Consider the following 21,234-nt stretch of genomic DNA (forward strand, 5'->3'; position numbering starts at 1 on the left):
TGCACCTGCAGAGACACCCAGGATGGGTGTCACCCAGGTGGAAGCTGTGGTCCTCAGAGTCACAGATTTGCCCAGATTTGACTCCCTGGGGTTGGCGTCCCAGGTGGCCTCGGGCGAATTACTAACCTTCAGTGAGCCCCTAACCTCCCCATCCGTACTACGGGCACCTGTAGGGGTCAGGTAAGGAAACCAGCGCACAGGCCCGAGTGCTGCGGCCGCTAGCGTTTGGCGTGACGGCGTCTCCATCTGCTCCCGGGCAACTGCCCGTGCGGTTCTCGGGGCAAGAAGAGCCACCGGGGGTGTCTGGCTCAGGTTCGGGGCCTCAGTACCTGAATGCATTTCCTCCTGGCCCCATGCCCCACCCCCAGCCCCGGCCCCTCCCCTGGCTCCGACACCAGGCGGCTGGTTACCGATTCTTCAACACTGAGTCAACGACTGCAGACCCAGCTCAAGGTGCCTCTCGGATGAATCTCTCGGCCTGCTCGAAAGTTCTCGGAACCACCGGAGGTCCCTGCAGCCCGGCAAATGCCCAGTACTTTAAAATGTACACATGCATCGTCTTTTAGAGCCGTCTCTGAATTTCCTGGGTAGTTAGCCTGAAAGCCTGCGTGTGCTCCGTGCCCCGCACCCAGCACGTAGCAGGCAGCCGCACGCAGCCCAGAGCGTGAGGGCCGGCCCCACGTTCGCCAAGACGCTCTGCCCAGTCTTGCCGCGTACCCATCACAGCCCTGGAAGTCACCTCCAAAGGCAGGTGCCAAGTCGCCAGTTCTCTTCGCAGCTTGGGTTGGAAAAGGGACGAAGACGGACGGATTTGAGGGTGGAGGCTGTTTCTGGAATGCAGCTGTGGGGTCTGCAGGAAGGAACTGCTCCGGGCTCCCCCAGTGCCATGGCCCCGGCCTCGCCCTGCCCCATCTGGGGCCACCAAGACACTGAAGCGCCCACGTGACATAACTACCGTGTTTCCCCGAAAATAAGACAGGGTCTTATATGTATTTTCCCTCAAGAAGACACCCTAGGGCTTATTTTCGGGAGATGTGTTGTTATTTCCCCCTCAAAGCCTCAGCTTGCAGCATGCACAGGACGGCCGGGACCCGACAGGGGAGCCGACCTTGTTGGTGGGGCTGCCCGCAACTTTCTGGTCACCTCTGGGATAGTAGCTGTCACCATGGGGCAGACGAGAAGGGCTGCTTGTCTTCTTTCCCGCTCCGCGACGACATGCATGGGTTGTGCAGATGCGCTGCGTAGCCACGCCCGTCACTAGGGCTTATTTTCGGGGTGGGGCTTCTATTGCGCACATGCTTAGAAATCCTGCTGGGGCTTATTTTATGGGGAGGTCTTATTTTCGGGGAAACACGGTAGCTGAACCCTTTGTGACCGCTGAGTGGCGAAGAAGCCAGGGCAGTTCAATCGGGTTTGCTCCCCACCCCCCACGGGAAACTGGGAAGGGGACGGAAGGGGAGGGGAGGGCGGGAAGCGAAAGGAACCCAGAAGGACCGATGCTGTCTGTCGGGGAGGCCTGGGGAGGGTTTGGACGGTGGGAACACACGGTGACCTGGCGTTCTGCACCAAGCACCAGCAGACTGGCAGCATGACGCGCGTGTCAGACCCACGGGACGTACACGGCAAAGCGTGAACCCCCATGTAAACCCCGCGCCCTCCTTCCTAACCCTGTGCCGGGAGGGGCTCACGTCCCACACTCGTGCGGGCTCTAACAGGAGGGACCGGTGGTGCGTGCACAGCTCTCTCTGCATCCCCTACTGTCAGCCCCAAACCACCCTGGCGAAAGAAGTCTATCAAGGAAACGAAACTCGACTCAGCTCACGCTTTCCCCAAATGCAGCGCCAGAGGGTCTTTGCTCCCAGGTCCCGTGGGAAGGAGAGTGACGCAGCGGCCGGCCGGGGGCAGGGTGGGGCCCTGACCGTACTCGTCAGTTAGAGACACCCCACCCCCTGTCCCTCCCGCCCCCGCCCCCCCCAGGAAAGGATGACAGGCGCTCGTTCACCGGGGTGTATTTCAACCAGGCATTTTATTGGTCTGGCAACGGCAAAATATACAAATTTTCCGGAAGGCGTCCCCTGTTTGAAAGCTGACAGGGCTTCACCCCAGGCCCCCCGGACAAGTGTACGGGGCACAGAGGAGTCTCGGGTCACACGGAGAAGGCCCCCAAACCAAGGAACAGCTAGACCCGATCTACATATATACATATACACACACACACACAGCTTTCTAGGGTTCAGGCTCCCCCGTACATTATTAAATAAATAAATAGCACATCTGCTATCAAAATAATAAAAAAATAAATTTCAAGTATTACAAATGAAAATGTCATTGGTTGTGGTTCCCAACAGTTCTTCTCCCCCCTCAGCATGGAGAGCTTTGCCCGGGGCAGCCTCGGGATGGAGGGAGGAGGGGGAGACCCACCCAAAAACACATAGGCAAAGTTCGAGATATTGGTCCCAGTTTTCGTTTTTTTGTGTGTTTTTTTTGGGGGGGGGGGCGGCGGCGGGGCGGGCGGGGAAGAGAACCTGCGGAAGCAAAAAGTCCTGGGACTGCTGCCCACGGTCGTGCTGCAACCGGAGGCCGCCTCGGAAGGCAGGCCCCGCGCGCCGGCGTGCACGGGCGGCAGGGCTGCGCCGTCTCCGAGATCCCCTCCCCCACCCCCGCCCAGGCCCCTCCCAAGCTGAAGTCCTCCTCCGTCAGGCACAGCCTTTATTCACGTGTACGCAGTCCGAGGGGAGAGGGGACAGGCCTTCACCGAGCCCCCTGCCTGTTGGGAAATGCCGTGTTTCCCCGAAAGTAAGACAGGGTCTCATATTTATCTTTCCTCAACAAGAAACCCTAGGGCTTGTTTTCAGGGGATGTGTTATTTTTTTTTAAGGACGGTACAACCATCTACATTTATTCAAATAGAGTTAAGTTGTCATCTTCTGGAACATCATCCTCACTCTCCAAACCCCGAATCCCATCCTGAATGTGTTGCGACTCTTATTTCCTTTAGAGCTGTCGGTCCCAATCTCTCATGTCGAGCAACAGAGCTCTCACGGGGCGGATGAGAAGGGCTGCTCGTCTTCTTTCCCGCTCCGCGACGACACACATGGGCTGTGCAGATGCGCTGCGCAGCCACGCCCGTCACTAGGGCTTATTTTCGGGGTGGGGCTTCTATTGCGCACATGCTTAGAAATCCTGCTAGGGCTCATTTTATGGGTAGGTCTTATTTTCAGGGAAACACGGTAGGACCAATCTACGCACACCTGTGCAGGCACCGGCCATGCACGCCACCTGGCGATGCATGGACATGGCGGGAGGGGACAGAGGCACATGAGTCCTCCCGGGCAGGCTGCCAATGAGTCGGGGTGGACAGGGAGGACTCCAGTGGTTCCCATGGAAACCCCGAACGTACGAAGCGCGGCCCCGTCTCCTACCTCATCCCAACCAGGGAAACGAGTCCTCTCTAAGCTCCCCAACCCGCCCAGGACCCGTCCCCTCCCTGAGCGGGAAGAAGGGTCTGGGGCTCCCCGGCAGAAGGCAGGAAAGGAAAGTGACCTTTGGCACCAGCGTTGAGACATCCTGAAAAAGGGTCATTTGGACAAACTCTACCGTGAGTTTCCAAACTGTTTCCTCCGGGCACAAGGCACCCCCCCTCCTCCTGCCCCGGGGCTCCAGGCCACGAGGAGAAACCAACAGGCAGAAAAGACAGGTGATCAGGACGCACGTCCGGTAAGCTCTGCTTTCGGCCGCCGCAAAAGTGTCACACAGATGCTGTGCAGGCGAAAGCCAGGCCAATGTGACCTCCCCGGGGTGCCAGGCTCACCCCAGACAGCCCCGGGGACAAGGCCTTGCCTGGGAAGATTGTCCCCACCAGGAACACTGGGGGGACAGAGCCAGTCCCAAGGGAGGGAAGCCGGGCATTCTCCTCGCTGCCGTCTTGCAAGGACCCGAGGATCCGAGCTCTCCGATCGTCCCCAACACGTGGGCACTCAGAGGCTCCGAGCCTCCGGGGCTGGATGACACCCCAGCGCTATCCTGCCGTGACAAAGTGTGAACGCAAGCCGCTCCCGGACAGCGAGAGTCTCGGGCACCTCCACGCCCGGGGAGAAGAGAGCAGACCCTGCGGCTCCCTGGCAGAGGGAGGCAGGGAGGCCCCGGCTCCTGCATTTCAACAAAGCAGCTTCCTTCCACCCACGAGGCCAGCGCGGCCTCGAAAACGTCTCCTTCAGAGGCAGAAACAGGCCGGGAAGGGGCGTGCGTGTCCGTTCAGCCTCCGGGGGAGTCTCGGTACAGGGACGTCTTGCAGAAGAGATGCCCCGGTCCTGCAGCCGTCCAGGTCTGCTCCACACGAGGCATCTTCCCAGGCCCCGTGAAAGCTCTTAGACGCGCCTTGCCCTTCCCTGGCTACGATCCGGCCTCTTTCCGTTTCGGGATCCTGCAGCCAATGTCGCCTCCCGCTCCGACCTCGGTGGTCCGGGATCACACAGATGAGACAGCACAGCAGACGGGGCCCCTGCTCGGCTCAGAGTCTTCCCGGGCATCTGGGAGGGTCTCCAGGGCTAGACCCCGCCCTGGGGGGCCAACAGAGCAGAGGGGCCTGCGGCGGCTCGAGGCAAGGAGCCAGGGCCCCGTGTGGCTGTCCGGGGTCTCGGCAGGCCCACGCCGGGCACAGGGCCCCACCGCCCCTCCTCCGTTCCGCAGGTCCCGGGCTTCGTTCGGCCTTGGGGTAGCCGGGAGGGCGCGAGCTAAGCGGCAGACATGGAGATGGAACAGTGGCGGCGTGTCCGCTTCAGTGTGTCCGGGAGGGGTCAGCGCCGCTCCGGGGGCCCTTCACGTTCTGCGTTGGGGAGAGAAGAGGGAGGGGAGGGTTAGGGCCGGTGGCTGGCTCCGTCCCCAAAAAAGAAGACGCGCACAGTCACGCAGCAGACACTGCCTCCGTCCCTCCCTCCGCCCCAGACATGGACACAACCCAGACAGGTGTCACCAGCCCTGCAGGTGGAACGGTGGCCCAGAGCATGATGGGACACGACCCCACAGCCACAGTGAGGAGGGCCTGGTGGCTCTGGTAGCGTCAGAGCTACGGGGGGGGGGCAAGGGGGACGGTGGGCCCCTCGGTGCCCCCTGGAGCACCCCTCATGCACCCAGATGCCAGCAACATGGCTCGACAGGCAGACACAGGTGATGCGTGGGACGGCCGGATGCAGTGGGGAGACTGAGGCAGGAGACAGGCAGAGGGGCAGTCACTAAAGCTCTGTCCCAGCTCTGATCATGGCGGCTGTAGCAGGAAGAAGCCCCAGCCCTAAGGCACCGGCAGGTCTCAAAACCCCCTTAAAAAAATTCTTAAATCAGCAAGAGCGAGACCCTGTCTCTACTATAAATAGAAAGAAATTAATTGGCCAACTAATATATATAGAGAGAGAGAGAGAGAAAATGAGCTGGGCATGGCGGCGCATGCCTGTAGTCCCAGCTACTGGGGAGGCTGAGGCAAGAGGATCACTTAAGCCCAGGAGTTTGAGGTTACTGTGAGCTAGGCTGATGCCACGGCACTCACTCTAGCCCGGGCAACAAAGCGAGACTCTGTCTCAAAAAAAAAAAAAAAATTCTTAGGCCAGGCGTCCGCGCCTATAATCCCAGCTCTCTGGGAGGCCGAGGCGAGTGGATCGTTTGAGCTCAGAAGTTCAAGACCAGCCTGAGCAAGAGCGAGACCCCATCTCTACTAAAAAAAAAAAAAAAAGTTAATTGGCCAACTGAAAATGGAAAAAAATAAATAAATAAAGGAATAAAAAAAAAAAATTCTTAAATCAGCCCGGGACACATGATTGCTGCCATCGCACAGCAGGGGTCTCTTTCCCCAACCTCTTTACCCCACAGTTAAAAAAACCACACAATTTTTGGCTGGGCGTGGTGGCTCACGCCTGCAATCCTAACACTCTGGGAGGCCGAGGCAGGAGGATCGCTCGAGGTCAGGAGTTGGAGATCAGCCTGACCAAGAGCGAGACCCCCGTCTCTACTAAAAAAGTAGAAAGAAATTAATTGGCCAACGAAAAATATATAGAGAAAAAAATCAGCCAGGCATGGTGGCGGCGCACGCCTGTAGTCCCAGCTACTCGGGAGGCTGAGGCAGGAGGATCGCTTGAGCCCAGGAGTTTGAGGTTGCTGTGAGCTAGGCTGACGCCACGGCACTCTAGCCTGGGCGACAGAGCAAGCAAGACTCTGTCTCAGAAAAAAATTAAAGAAAAACCACACAATTTTTAAGAGTGCTCTCTGCAGCCCTGCAGGTCTCCGCCAAGACCGTTCGGAAGGGGGTCGGGGAGGGCACGGAGCCCACCCCCACCCCGTGCGGACCCCAGGGTCCACGGCTGGAGACGCCCCCGCCCCCCCCCCCGGAGGAGAATCTCGTGGCTCCGCAGCGATTGCCCAGGTGGGACGGGACCCACCTGGGAACCAGGTGGCGGACGCCACTGTGGGCCGGTGGGTCTCCCGGGAGCGCCCCGGACCCTCACGCCTAAGCGACAGCCTAAGCGAAACCGAGATCGCCTAAACAGCCAGGTCTCGGGGCGGAGTGGGCTGCCCGTTCCCTCCCCAGCTGCCGGCGCCCACAGACAACAGCGATGCAGCGACACTGGAGGGCCCGGGCGCCGAGTACCGCCCCCCCTCATTCACGCGGGGGCCCCCAGCTCAGGACGCACACGGCAGTGAGAGGACACAGACCAGAAAGCAGCCCACGCCGATGACGGCACGGAGCCCGGCACCCCGCGCGCCGAGACAACGAGCCACAGACTGCACGCCGGCCGCCCTGCACACGGACCGCGATGCCACGGCCCCCGGGAGACGCGGGAGGGGCGGGCGCATGCACTCGGGGCATTTACCTTCGCAGGGTCAGTAGGGAGAAAACTTTGAGAAAATGTGACAGACAGTTCGTCTTTCAAGCACAGTGGGGAAGAGGAAGACACAGGTTGCAAAAGGAAAAAAAGAAAAAAAGAAAAAGAAAAAAACTTTTACTAGGATGTTCTTTCCCGTGTGCATTGGAAATATAAAAATCAAGGCTGTAGCATGAATGCCAGCTGGTCTCTCTCGACCTCAAGCAGCCGGCACAGCCCCGGGAGGACGCCTGCAGAGGGCGGACGTCCGGGCTGACGTCCCCGTTCTACCAGGAAACCGAGATCGCCGGCATCACAGCCCCGGGGCTGTCCCCCTCCCAAGTCTGAGAGCTCCAGCAACCCCGTGGGCCGTGGTACGGAAGGAGCAGGACAGCCACGTGCAGACCTGACCACCCCAGGGCACCGAGTCCCTCCCCGTGGTCCCGGCAGCTCTGTCCCCCAGGCACTGACTGGGGTCGGCTGTTTTGCTAAGTCATATGTCATACTCTCATTCTTCATCAAAACACCTTGTCAAGCCATTATCTCCACTTTACAGAAGTTAAGGTCCTGGGATTGCTTAAACGCGCCCAGAGGTCCAAAGACCAACAGAAGAGCCAGCATGAGACCCCAACTCGGTCTGACCCGAGTCACAAGTTTTGGTCACAGGGCTCAGGTCAGACGAAGCTACGGCCCCAGCCGAGGTCACAGTCCCCGGCTAGGAGGGACGCTGGGGCCCGGGGTGTGCTGGGTCGGGGGGACGCACTTTCGTGGGGCTGGAGGGGCTCTGGCCACAGGCAAGGTCGCCTTTAGCAGGGCAGGGCAGGGCAGGTCCCCAAATGGACCCTCCCAGCAGGGAGATTTGTTTCCTGGCAGCATCAGGCCATGGGCCGGAAGGACCAGGACACACGCACGGCGGCAAAACCCGCAGGCTCCAAACCCAAAGGCTGGTGTCACACGGGAGAACCCCAACCCTAACCCTAACTCTAACGCAGACCCACGCTCTGGTTCAGGGGGTGACGGGCACCGGCCTGTCAGAGCGTGAGTCTCACTCTTTGAAGGTGGACACTGATGGCCAGGCCACCACCGAGTGAGCACAGCCCTGGGAGGTGACAACGCGAGATGCCACCACCACCTCAGCACAATGCAAACACCGCTGGACTCCAGGCACCTGCCTCCCTTCCCAGCTTCTCGGGGGGAGCCTGATGAGCGAGAAATGACTAACAGGCAGGTGTGACTTGAGGGGTGGGGGGGTGACATTTTGCGGTGCTGTCACCAAAGCTCCGTGGCAGGCAGGCCTCGGCTCCTGGGGGTGGGGGCTCCAGGGCAACGGACCACTGAGTTATGCAGCCGGTGGCTGGACAGACTAGAGACTCTCTGCAGAAGGCTCCAGGCCCGGGGAAGGGGAGACCACACGGGACTGACACGGAACAACTGATCCACGGGACGGTCCCCACATGGCACTCTGCAGAGCGCTCCGGCCTGGCCACCCTCCCACCAGGGCACTACGTCCTCAGACATGGCTTTGCAGATGGGGCTCTGGGTGAGTTCTCCTGTCCACATGCAAGCAAGCTCCAGGAGACCTTGGGCTGCGAGGAATGGCAGCAGAAATAGGCCAGGCCCGATGCCCAGACACGATGCCGGGAGAGCAGAGGCGGATCCAAGCCGAGCCCCAAAACACGGCTGTTGCAAACGACACCCCAGAGCCCCCAGCGGGACGGGGAGAAGCCAGCTATGGGGCTGCGGCAGCGTCAGAACACGCTGAACGTCAGCGGGGCCGCTGTGACCTCAGAGTCCTTTTCTAAAAAAACCCACGAGTAGCCCCTTCCTTCCTCCTCATCCCCCCCCCCCCCGAAGATCTCGGACTTTATAGCGACCGTCCTTATCCCCGGTGACTGAACGGGGGGAGACAAACCGGCAAGCGAGAAGCGGGGCAGGCAGCGGACACGACCCGAGGGATACTTACAGGCAGGCCTGCCCTAGCAATGGCTGCGGGGAGGAAGCAGAGAGAAGTCAGTGGGACGGGCCCGCCACACGCCGCGCTGGTCCCCTCAAGATCACAGCAACGACCCCTGAACTTTCAACTACGACCCCACGGTGACACCAGGACAGACTGTCACAGACATGCCATTTCGGTCCTGCTCTGTTTTCACAAAAAAGCACCTCGAGTTTGAGACCTCGGAGGAGAGTATTTGGGAGACGTCCCGGCCCCGCCCGCCCGCCCGCCTGGCGTGGGTGACGCTGAGGGGCCAGGGCCGGGCAGGGGGGGGACCCTGGCGACTGTGGCTTTGCTCACGCTGCACCCAGACCTGCACGGGGTCTCGCCCAGCTGGGCGCTGGCGCCTCACCTCACCTGTGCACCCTCCCACGCGCCTGACAGCGGGCAGACCTGCCCTGTGCGGCCGGCCGGCGTCTCCCGGGTGGGAGCACTGGGCCACTGCGCCCCCCAAGTCACACTCCAGGAACGTCCCCCATCCCAGGTCTGGGGAAGCTCCGAGAAGGCGGGAAGGCGAGCGGCCGCAGAGGAAGGCCCGAGCTGGCGCCGGCGGCGAGCAGAGGACTAACCCAAAGGAAGCTCGGCTGGAAGTGAGTCGAGGGGCCAGGACTGGGGCAGGGCTGGGGACACCCTCGGCACTCCCCGAATTTGAATCTGAGCCCCCAGATTTCTGCGCCTCTCGTTTGCGAGGGCTCCCGGCGCTGACGGGGTATGGGAGGCCGGGGACCGCCGGGCGTGTGAGAAGACAGTGCCTTCTCCATTTTAGAAATGACGATCCGTGACCCTAAGCGGGGCCTGGACGCCTCGCTGGCTCTCCGGCTCTGCCCGGTTCCGCCCAGGGAGGCCTCGTCCCCAGAGAGGACGTGACGCGGTCACAGCGAGGAAGGACCCTGGTGACTTCACTCCAGAGGGTGCTCCTTTCTCATGCTCGCCCCAACACACGCACACATGTGCACACATGCACACACGCACACATGCACACACACGCACAAGTGTGCATGCACATATACGTGCAGACGTGCGCACACACAGTGTACACAGATATGCACACACGTGCACACATGCACACCACAACGACACCCACACATGCACACCCAGACACACAGACACCCACATGTGCTCACCCCCAACACACGCACACATGACACCACTCAGACACCCACACGTGCACACTCAGACACTCGCACACCACACGGACACCTATGCGTGCTCACGTGCAGACCCACGGACACACACGGCCCCGGCCTGAGGCCGCCACCCCCGCCCCGGCACTCGCCCCGGCAGGCAGGAGGAGGGGAGGCACTGACTTGTCCGGGCAGCGGCGTGGGCACCTCGGGGGGCAGGCAGCTGGGCAGGGCGGCCGAGGTGGAGGCCACGTGCTCCTCGAAGCTGTTGATGCGCGGCTTTTTGGTGGGCTCGGGGCTGGCTAGCGGGGTGACACTGTTGCGCCTCATGAGCGGGTTAGGTCCCTTCTTTGCATCCTAAGCAAGACAAAGACAAAAGAGGGAAGGCGACAGTTACAAGGGAGGGGAGGAAAAGGAGGCAAGAAAAATGGTCCTCGGCTCCTGGGTTTGAGGCATCCGCGTGTGCGGCGTGTGTGCGACGTAGCTGCCGCGTGTGCCGTGTGGCTGCAGGGTGTGCGGCACGGCTGAGCGTGCCGTGACTCCCGGGCAGCCAGAACGGGGCGGCGCGTCCCTCCCGTGCCCCTTCCCCAAGTGACGCCCACGTGGACGGACAAACACAGCGCGTGCAAGGCAGGGAGGGAAGTGGCGGCGATCGCGGCTGACGGCAGGATCAGAGATGAGAGAGAGCCCAGCCTCCCGTGTCCCGCCACCGAGGAGGGGAGCGTGGAGGGCGAGGCCTGGGTCCGAGGCCCCCGGACAGGGAGGAGGCCGGCGCCGACTCCCTTCGGCCAGGATCTGCAGAGCACAGCCCCGTCCGTGCCCACGTAACGACACCTGGCTTAGGATGGGGCACGGAGGCTGCGAAACCTCCGTGGAGACCAAAGGCACGGGGAAGCGGCAGGGGCAGAGGCTGCCGGCCAGCACCAGACAGACGCCAGCCCCCCGGGAGTGATGGCGTCACGGGAATCCTGCAGGCAAGCTCCCCGGACCCAAGCCCTGCCCTGGCCGGAGCTGTCTTCGTGCGGCTAAAGGGAGCGTGGCACCTAGTGGCCTGAGTGCAGAAGGGGACGTGTGGCCGGCCAGCAAGGACGCCGGGGACACCGTCCTCTTTGAGGTCAGCCCGCCAGCCGGGCCACTGCCTCTCACGCCCTCGACACCAAGATCCGACGGCCACGCTCCTTATGGAACAGAGGAGCCACCTGTCTCGGGAACTCCAGCAACAGAAAAGCCACACTCGGCAAAGGAGGTCTGACTAGCGCTGGCAGAGCGTCCTGCTTTGATGGCTTGCATGCAAGAATTCAAACCCGCTTCACGCCGTGCAGAAATCCAGTCTGCTCGGGAAAGCTCGGCCGGACTGAGCCCCAAATCTCGGGCCTCCCTGAGGTGCAAACCAGCTGCCGCCACTAGGCCTCGGGGGCCCCCTGAGAAACCCTCCCGCCCGCCACCTCCGGCCCCCGCTCTCCAGCGCCACTGCCTGGCTCGGCACCACCTGTGCCTGGAGATTCGGTACCTAAGTGCGTGCAGGCGACGGGGCTGCTCTGCCGATCCTGTGTGAGCCAGTAACCCGGGGCTTGACAGCACGGACTTAGCTGCCTGGAAGGGAAGGCAACAATGGCCGTGCTACGGTCACGGCTGGAAGCAGGACACACGTAGCTCCCTCTTTAACACGCGCTCCCTGGGCCAAGCAGACGGGGCCGGCGGAGAAGAGAGCGCAGGAAGGGGGAAAAAGGGTTTATGCTAAGAAGCCACGGAAAGACAGCGGCCAGCCGGGCGCGCCGGGACACACACAGGTTGGCCCTGCAGCTGACCAGTCGAGAAATTGCCCAAGGGCCCAAGGGGGACAGACGCCAGGACGGGATGGGATGGGACGGGGTGCTGCGGGGGCTCGCTCACCTCCGACCGCTCCCGGTGGGTGCTGACGGACTCCACGTTCAGGTAGATGGACTCCACGCGGCAACCTGCGGGCGCAGGTGGGGCTCCTGTTAGAAAGGCCGGCCCGGCCCGCAGCCCACGGCCACCACCGGGAGCCACCGTCTGTTGGGGGGTCAGGGCTGGGTGGGGGCCGCTGTTTACCGTAAGCGACGGGCGTCAGCTTCAGGACCGTGTGAAGGGGGCACTTCAGGTAGGGCATCTCCTCTGAAAGAGACAGCAGCCACCGTCAGACAGGGCATGGGGGGAGGGACGTCACTGCGAGAGCGAGCTCCGGCCACTCGAGGGCCCCCAGAAGCCCCACCTGGTAGGGGCGCCCGGCCCAGCCCACGGGGAGTCCTGCGTGGCACCTGGTCCTGGGAAAAGACCCGAGCCACCGGAGCACCCACCCTCCCACGGCGCGGTGGAGCCGCAACGGAACAGCCATGCCCCGAGACAATCTACGTCTGCCTCGGATCGGCTAAGCCTCGGACAGACACAGGCCTCACGGTTAATCGGACATTTGGAGTTTTCCGGGCTGCCTGTTCCCTAGACAGAGCTGAGGGGCAGGGCTGTCCCCACCGCCATGATCCACAATGGCTGGCCTGTGGCTGCTCCCCCCCCCAAAAGCCGTGGCCTTCCTCCCTCCTCCCCGCGGCCGGCCCCGCGCACCTGCGCTCTTGTCCAGGAAGTAGGCCAGCAGGCAACGCAGCACGGCCTGGTGGCAGATGACCAGCACGTTCTCCTGCCGCTCCAGCTCCATGATCACGGGCTCCAGGCGTTGCACCAGGTCCTGGTAGGACTGAGGGCAGGGCGGGCCGCCGCGTCAGCGCAGGGCGGGGGTCCGGGGGCCTCTGCCCGGGCCACAGCCTCCCAGCGGGCCGTCCGGAGAGCTCACCCGGACCCAGCCCGCCATCAACCACCAACCACCGGGAGGGGGTGTCTACAAGGGACACTGCCCAGCACAGACAGGACGGAGCCCCCTGGCGCCCACTGAGATGCGAACAAGCCCTGACACCTTTATTCTGCGAGAAAGAGGCCTGACACAAAAGGCCACGCGGGGCGTCTGACCCTATTTGCATGGAATGCCCGGAATAGGCAAATTCCCAGATGCAGGAAGCAGATTCCTGGTAGGCTGGCCCGGGGCTGGGGCGGGGGAGGGGGTGCCGGCGGCAGGTCAGGGGTTCTCTCTGGAGTCCGGGAGACGCCCTGGAGTCAGCGGTCACAATTGCCTGGCACATGGCAAATGTACCAACAGCCGCTGAGCTGTTGTGTGCCTGGACACGGGTGAAATGGTGACTGTTGTGTTCTGTGAGTTTCGTGCCAATTAAACAACGGGAAAGCAAGGAGCAGGGCCGCGCCCAGTAGGGCTTCCGCTCTGCTCACGCCAGGCCCTCGGCCCCTTATGCCGGGTCCCGGTGGGTGAGGCCAGAGGACAGCAGCCGGCTCACAGGGCGGGGCTGGGGCTTCGAGGATGCAAACGGGGAGGACCTGCCGGTGACAACACACCCGGCTGGCCACAGCCCAGATTCACGAGCGTGCCCACGCTCCACCCGTGGTCCAGGCAGCGGCCCACTGGGCCCACCAGGACTCACGGCCCCCTCCCTGCAGCCTGGGGACGTCCTCGCCAGCCGTGCACCCCTGTGCACCGTCCCCCGTCTGCCCCGAGCCCTTCTACACCCCCCCAGAGACTCCCACCTCTCGCTTTTGCTCGGGGGAAACACGACCAGGCTTCTCCCGGGGCCGCGCCCGGGTTCAGTGCGGGGACAGCCACCCGGCCCCCGACCCCGACGGTGGGCGCCCCGCTCACCTCCCCGGTGGGGTAGCGGTAGTAGTACTTGTCCTGCTCACGCAGCGCGTACTCCTCGGGGTAGGTGGCCCTGATCTCCTCGTAGGTCAGCTCCTCGCAGACGCCCTGCAGGGACCCCAGCCGGTCACTGGAGGGCCCCAGGGGCCTGGTCTGAGGACTCTCAGGGCAGGCGAGGCCGCCCTGCACACCCGCCCGCCCCGGCGCCCGCGGGACTCACGGCGTCAATCTCGTTGAGCGCCTTCCACTGCTCGTAGGGCAGCCTCAGCGCCTCGGCCGTCTGGATGGTGCTCTTCAGCTGGCTGGTCCACACCCGCAGGCCCTTCAGGTTCTGCTCCTCCACAAACTGGCTCAGGGCGCTGGCAAACTGAGAGCGTGGGGACAGGCCTGACGCACGGTCCCGGGAGGACAGGCCCCGACCCCAGTGTCCCTCGCCTCCTACTGGAGGCTGGGGCAGGGCAGCCCACGAGGGACCGACCGTGCACCACCCTGGGTAGGTGCTGGGTACCCGACAGCCACCTGGATGGCCGGCCCACAGGACACACCCTCCCCACAGCCCGGGGGCTCGGCTCTTCTCTCAGTCCCCACTGCAATGCACTCTTGTGCGTGCACATACACAGGTGCACACACACACACACACGCACACGGTGAGCACACACATACAGGTGCACACACACACAGTGAGCACACATACAGGCGCACACACACACAGTGAGCACACACAGGTGCATACACACACGGTGAGCACACACACAGGTGCACACACACACAGGTGCACACATGCCACACAGCCAGCACACACATACAGGTGCACACACAGTAAGCACACACACAGGTGCACACATACACACACCCACACACACGCACACAGTGAGCACACACACACAGGTACACACACAGCCAGCACACACATACAGGTGCACACACACACACACGGTGAGCACATACATACAGGTGCACACACAGTGAGCACACGTACAGGTGCACACATACACACACCCACACACACGCACACGGTGAGCACACACATGCAGGTGCACACACATACATGTGCTCATACACACACGCACACGGTGAACGCACACAGGTGCACACACACAGCGAGCACACATAAGGTGCACACATACACACACACAGGCACACAGTGAGCACACACATACAGGTGCACACACACACATGCAGGAGGTGAGCACACTGAGGCAACAGCAGCAGAACACACACCGGCCACCCACCCCGAGAACCCGCTGAGATGGCCCCAGGGCCGGAGCGGCCTCCCCCCGGGCCCCTCGCCCACCTTCTTGCCCCTGCTGGACAGGCCCGAGTCGCCGCCGATCCGGCCCTGCAGGTTGTGCTCGTTCTCGCCGTGCCGGCACAGGTAGATGGTGCGCGGCTGCACGTGGATGTTCATCAGGTAGTACACGATGCGGCTCTGGATGTGGTCCTGCACCCTGTTCACCAGGAAGCGCCGGCCCACGTCGATCACCTTGATCAGCGACAGGTCCCTGCGGGGAGGCGCACCGAGGACCCCGTCAGGCCTTGTGCCCCGCCCCCGACGGCACAAGAAGAGCCAGAACTGTGGCAGGGGGTGAGCACGCCGCGCTCCCCCAGCACGCGGCTGCTCCCGAGGCCGGCTGGCCTCCCAGAAGAGAAAAAAGAAACAAAATGGAAAAGAAAATAAAGGAACTATCAACAGTCCGGCGGCAAGATTGGGCGCTGCGGGACATCAGCTTCTGTCCTTCTGAAATACCCACGCTGACTGACTGTGGCTTGTCAACGAGGACTTTTGTTAAGAGACATTTCCGGGCCGGGCACGGTGGCTCACGGCTGTCATCCCAGCACTCTGGGAGGCCAAGGCAGGAGGATCGTTTGGGCTGAGGAGTTCCAGGCCAGCCTGAGCAAGAGCGAGACCCGGTCTCTACTAAAAATAGAAAGAAATTAATTGGCCAACTAAAAATATATATGGAAAAAATGAGCGGGACATGGCGGCGCATGCCTGTAGTCCCAGCTACTCGGGAGGCTGAGGCAGGAGGATCGCCTGAGCCCAGGAGTTGGAGGTTGCTGAGTTTGAGCTATGCTGACGCCACGGCCCTCACTCTAGCCCGGGCAACAGAGTGAGACTCTGTCTCCAAAAAAAATTAAAAAAAAAAAAAAAAAAAAAGACATTTCCAATGAGCATTCAGAAAGGTTTCCAGGAGCAAATGATTTAAAGGAGGAGCACCAGGAAAACACTAAACTCGCCGGCAGGTCACGCAGACGAGGGGCGGCCCCGGGAGTTACCTGTCCCACTTGTCGGGGTCCAGCGGCTGGTAGCTGGCCTCGTAGCAGCCGATCCTCCTCATGAAGTCGTCCATGGCTTCTGCCGAGTTGCAGTCTTTGTAATCCGGGCTGGAGATTTTAACTTCCTGCAAAGCCACAAAGAGGCAGCTGATGAATCACGCTGGAAGGCTTTCTGCCGAGATTAAGCAGGATTTGGGGCTTTCAAAAGGGGAAAGCACGAGGGCTCAGGATAAAGATTATCCCGCCCGGCGTTTAAGGGGGGAAAAAAGAGACAGACTGTGGGGGAGGGGCCGTGGCCTGATGTTACTCGGGCAGGACACCCCCGGGGTGGGGGTGGGGGGACGGAGGGTGGCCGACCAGAAGGGCAGAGACGGCGGGACCCAGGAGGATTCCAGACAAACACCTCTGCATGGGACCGGAGAGTCGGGGTCAGTCTAGCACCTGAGTCCCCACCGGAGAACCTGACCCGCCACTGGGCTGAGCACCTGCAATGTCCCTGCACCGAGAGGAGCTGCCTGTCAGCTGCAAGGTGCGCTTGGCAGCTGCTGGTGACGCCCCGTCTCGCCTGGTTCCTCCTCCGGCCGCCCAGACGGCGGCAGCCGGGCGCGACTGCTCTGTGGTTCTCTCTCTAACTAGAGCCCTGCCCGCTCCTCCCCGGGGCTTGCCCTCCTAGCTGGGGCCTGAGCAGGAACCACCCCGGGGGTCTGCAGACGCCTGCTGCCAAGCAGGTCCGAGACACCCAGCAGACGTGCAGGAAGTTCAGCAGGTTTCCATGCCCGGCTCTCTTTCCCATCAGCAGCTGCCACAGCTGGGAAGCAGCTGCTCTTAAAAGACCTGAGTCAGGCGGGGCGCGGTGGCTCACGCCTGTAACCCTAGCACTCTTGGGAGGCTGAGACAGGAGGCTCGCTCAAGGTCAGGAGTTTGAGACCGGCCTGAGCAAGAGCGAGACCCCCATCTCTACTATAAATAGAAAGAAATTAATTGGCCAACTGAAAATATATAGAAAAAGATTAGCCGGGCATGGTGGCGCATGCCTGTAGTCCCAGCTACTCGGGAGGCTGAGGCAGGAGGATTGCTTGAGCCCAGGAGTCTGAGGTTGCTGTGAGCTAGGCTGACGCCACGGCACTCTAGCCTGGGCAACAGAGTGAGACTCTGTCTCAAAAAAAAAAAGCAAAACAAACAAAAAAAAAAAACCCAAAGATCTGAGTCAGTGTGTCATGGGCACAGAGGTTCCGGCAGGGAAGATGACAAAGTTCTGGGGACGGATGGTGGCGATGTCTGCCCGCCCACAGCAACGTAGCTAAAGCCACCAAACTGCACACTTACAAACGCTTAAGATGGTCAGTCATGTTGTGCATATTTTGCTGCAATAAAACAAGTACCTAAGCTCGCAAATTCCGGGGCCTACCCTGCAAGACCACGTTGAGGTTTAATCAGAGAAAGAGATTTCTGGACGTGAAGGGTTGGGGCGAACGGCTCTCTGTGTGAATGGACTCCCAGACACGACAAACTCCTAGCTGAGCACATCAGTGACTCCTCGCTGGGCAAAACACCGTGTCACAGCTGCACTCTGCTACCCTACCGAGGGGAACCCGGGCGGCCACGCCAAAGAAACAGGGCAGACCTTCTGTTCAGATGACTGTGACTCTGTTTCCCCACACTACGGGCCCCTTCCTTCGGACCCACCCAGCAAGTGTGAACTGATTCTTCACAGTTCCAACAGCCCTCCCTGAAACACGAACCCGTTTCTTAGAAATGGTTGTAACCATTGCCACTGCCTTAGAGAAAAGGCGAGACGCCAATGCATCCTTAGCATTCCGCTTTAAGATGAGTACCGTGTTTCCCCGAAAATATGGCCTGCCCATAAAATAAGCCCCGGCAGGATTGCTAAGCGTTTGCACAATAAGAAGCCCTACACTGAAAATAAGCCCTAGTGACGGGCGTGGCTGCGCAGCGCGTCTGCACAACCCATGCGTGTCGTCGCGGAGCGGGAAAGAAGACGAGCAGCCCTTCTCATCCGCCCCGTGAGAGCTCTGTTGCTCGACAGGAGAGATTGGGGCCGATGACTCTAAAGGAAATAGAGTCGCAAGACATTCAGGATGGGATTTGGGGTCTGGAGAGTGATGATGATGTTCCAGAAGAAGACGACTTAACTCTATAAATGAATCAATGTAGACTGTTGTACCGTACTTCAAAAAAAATAACACATCCCCTGAAAATAAGCCCTAGGGTTTCTTCTTGAAGAAAAATAAATATAAGACCCCGCCTTATTTTTGGGGAAACACGGTGCTAATATGCAGAGCCCCACAGCTCTTGGCGAACAGGTGTTCAGAGCCACTCTGCCTTGTAGATACGCCTTATTCTCTTCTGTTTAAGCTGGTGAGAAACTTATCCCCACCGGGAGAAGGTGACCTGTGGTTAAGTCTCCAAAACAACCGTTCCTGTTTATCGGACACATTGTTATAAGGTGATAACATTCAAGAATTAATCAAATTCTTGAATGTTCATTCAAGTGCCCTCAATGAATCCAGGCAGGCTCCCCACCCCCATGCAGCGGTTCATGAGATGCAACAGCAAGAAGAGAGTTTTGCGTCCCTCCTTCCTCCTGAACTTGGGGACCTTGCAGCCAGCTTGCCGAGTCCTGCAGACTCTCGTCAACACGAGAGAATCCCTGCCCCCTAGGCGTGACAGCAAGAGACCAGCCTGCTGTCCCATCCCGGCACGGGCGTGAGCGGACCCTGTGTCCACACAGCTCCGTCACCACCCGGCTGCCAAGTTCCTGCCGCCAACGGAACCTGCTCTGGTCCCAACCGAGCCTGAGCACCGTCTCCCCGGAGACCCCGGGCAGAGCCAGCCCGTGGCAGGGCAGGCCTCCGGGTGAAACACCACCGTGAGCGCCCCACGTCTGGGACACAGCCGCCAGCAAGCTGGGGGGCAGCTGGTTCCAACGGTTTAGTGACTTCTCCGCGCCGGACCCGGCCGCCCGCTTCCCGAGACCGCAAACGTCCTCGAGGCCCAAGCTGCCTCGAAAGAGTGGGGGTTCCTGGGGTTTCTTACCATGATATTGGAGGCCACAACCGTGGGATCGTCACACACAGACTCGATGAAAAAGGCCTAGAGGAAGCAAGGCAGGAGAGTTAGAAAAGAACGAACCCCAGGAAGCGCCAACTGTGCCGTGGGCCTGCTCTCGTCATCACCTGCGGGGAGGAAGGACACCGGCTATCATCAACCCCCAGGGACGCCAAAGACCCACTTCCCCAGACCCACGGGTCCTGGCGCCAGGCCCCAGTTGTAGCCGCCAAAACTCAGAGGCGAAGGACCAAGCAGGAGTCGGGGAATCGGCTCTGTGCTCCCCCACCCCCCAGCTCTCCGGGGCAAGGCGGGAAACCTGGCTCACCTTGAAGTCGTTCTCTTTGGCGAAGTGAAGGATCATGTGTCTCCTCTCTCGAGTAGTATTGGTGGCGTCGAAAACCTGACAGGACAAAGGGAGAGCCAGAGAGAGAGGAACCTAAGCTTGCATTTAACAAAATTTTCTAAAACCCCCGGGGGGGGAAGCCAGACCTGTCGTTTCCAGGAATAAGCCCCAAAATGCACTTTCAGGGGGAGTATGCTCACCCACGGGCCTCTCCAGGGGCGAGCCCAGTAACTATAGCACTCGGGGACGGCCCCGAAAGCAAACTGCAGATGGTATGGGGCACCGGAGGCACACACAGAAGGGCCCTGCCCGCCCTGGTCGGGATAAGAGTCCAGAGTCCAACCCCCAACCCCCGACCCCCGACGGCCCTCCTGGGTCACTGGGCATCTCTGACTCTGCTTCCCTCCACCCTCAGAGCCGGAGGCACGTGTCCCTGTTCCGGTACCCCTCGGTGACTCTTGGCAGTGCCCAGGCCAGCAAGGCCACCGCCCTCCTGCTACGGGACTGGAGCCGGAGCCGGCTGCACCCCCCAGACTTACCGCGATTTGCCCCCCTTCCTTTGCCAGGTAGCTCTTGACATCTCTCAAGGCGGCTAAGGCACACTGCCTGCAGCACACGGAAAGAGAAGCTCACGTCAGCGGGGGCCCATCCCCCGGGGAGGCCCAAGCACCCGGAGTCACACGCCTCGACACACCCACTGGCCACGCTATGCACAAAGTGCTCCGTGCCGGCCGGGCTGGCCAGACAGAGGCTTCCGACCTAAGGCCCCGCGTGGGTGGCTGCAGGTCCCGCCAGAGATGGTGCTGGTGTCTGGGGAACGTGCCCTCGGGGAGCCCAAGGCCACCCACAGAGTGTCCCCGAGCTGGTGAGGGGGGAGGGGCCTGGCATGGGGGGCTTAACCAGCCCCCCAAGTGACTCGGACGTGCAGCCAGGTCTAAACGCTATTGCACAAGGGTTTCGTGACCCCCCCCTCGTGACAAAGTCCTTTTCAAAGGTAAACAGGCGCTTCCGACGAAAAGGACTTCGCCCACTCTCACTGAGAGGTGGTCGCTGGCTGCCGGGCTGTCACCAGCTGGGCTGGACCATTGGGGGACAGAGCAAGGCAGCGGGTCTCAGGCCCAGAGACCCGTCCCCACGCCGGCCAGCTCTGGCGGCCGCGCCGCAGGCCGGCGTCCTCCTGCTCTTGCAGAGCTAGCCTGCGAACGAAGCCAACCTGCACGCGCCGCGGCCTGCCTTACTTTCGGACTTTCATGGCCTCTTCGTTGTCGGGGCGGAAGAAGTCGTAGGAGCTGTACTGCCGCACGGCCTCCCGTCGGTACTCGCCCACGTTGAACACTGCGGGCGGGAACACAAGGACAGCCGTGGGTGGCCAGATGGGAGGCAGGGGCCAACTCCCGCTCCCGACCAAAGGAAGAGCCACCCGGCCCACCGAGGCCGGTTGCAGTAAGATGAGGATGCGACAGGGAAGCCACGGTGTGGACCCCGGGTTGGGGCCACCACCGCTCCCGGATGCGGCAGGACGGAGCAGCCCAGCCACCCCTCCCAGGTGGAGCCACATGGCCCCGACCAGTCTCCAATCCCAGGCTCAGACCAGAGACCATGACCGTAGGAACGGGGGTGGCCAAGGGTGTATGAAAAACAGGGACAACCATTCCCACCAACAGCATCGCAGAGCGAGTGGGGTCTCACGCCCTCTGCCGAGTCTACGGCAGCTGTCCTCCTGCAGTGGCCGGGGACCGAGTGTCATACCCAGTTCCCGGCTCTGCCCTGCGCACGGTGGGTGACAGCAAATATAAACTCTAGTTCCCATTGCTCAAGAAGGACATGGCTTCCTGACATGGTCAGGAAGACCAGGCAGAGAT

At 61.3% G+C, this 21,234-nt stretch overlaps 1 protein-coding gene across 5 annotated transcripts in view; it reads right to left on the reverse strand.

The window, feature by feature from the left end:
* Positions 1 to 2,007: 2,007 nt before the first annotated feature.
* Positions 2,008 to 21,234, reverse strand: part of PFKFB3 (6-phosphofructo-2-kinase/fructose-2,6-biphosphatase 3) — a 72,925-nt gene continuing 53,698 nt past the window's right edge. For 2 of the 5 annotated variants that reach the window (XM_012741241.3, XM_012741238.3), the window contains exons 3-17: positions 20,611 to 20,707; positions 19,912 to 19,978; positions 19,355 to 19,429; positions 19,015 to 19,071; positions 15,958 to 16,082; positions 14,975 to 15,182; positions 13,901 to 14,047; positions 13,684 to 13,788; positions 12,546 to 12,675; positions 12,039 to 12,101; positions 11,859 to 11,923; positions 10,149 to 10,322; positions 8,812 to 8,834; positions 6,858 to 6,910; positions 2,008 to 4,825 (exon numbers count right to left, since the gene is read on the reverse strand). In XM_012741241.3, the coding sequence (XP_012596695.1) occupies positions 6,868 to 6,910; positions 8,812 to 8,834; positions 10,149 to 10,322; positions 11,859 to 11,923; positions 12,039 to 12,101; positions 12,546 to 12,675; positions 13,684 to 13,788; positions 13,901 to 14,047; positions 14,975 to 15,182; positions 15,958 to 16,082; positions 19,015 to 19,071; positions 19,355 to 19,429; positions 19,912 to 19,978; positions 20,611 to 20,707 (1,379 nt within the window). In that variant the 3' untranslated portion in view covers positions 2,008 to 4,825; positions 6,858 to 6,867. Of the gene's footprint in view, positions 4,826 to 6,857; positions 6,911 to 8,811; positions 8,835 to 10,148; positions 10,323 to 11,475; positions 11,559 to 11,858; positions 11,924 to 12,038; positions 12,102 to 12,545; positions 12,676 to 13,683; positions 13,789 to 13,900; positions 14,048 to 14,974; positions 15,183 to 15,957; positions 16,083 to 19,014; positions 19,072 to 19,354; positions 19,430 to 19,911; positions 19,979 to 20,610; positions 20,708 to 21,234 lie in introns of those variants that run through there. The other 3 variants (XM_012741240.3, XM_012741239.3, XM_075997661.1) reach the window with 3 other exon arrangements.

The sequence above is a fragment of the Microcebus murinus genome, chromosome 25, assembly GCF_040939455.1.
Source record: "Microcebus murinus isolate Inina chromosome 25, M.murinus_Inina_mat1.0, whole genome shotgun sequence".
Lineage (NCBI taxonomy): Eukaryota > Metazoa > Chordata > Mammalia > Primates > Cheirogaleidae > Microcebus > Microcebus murinus.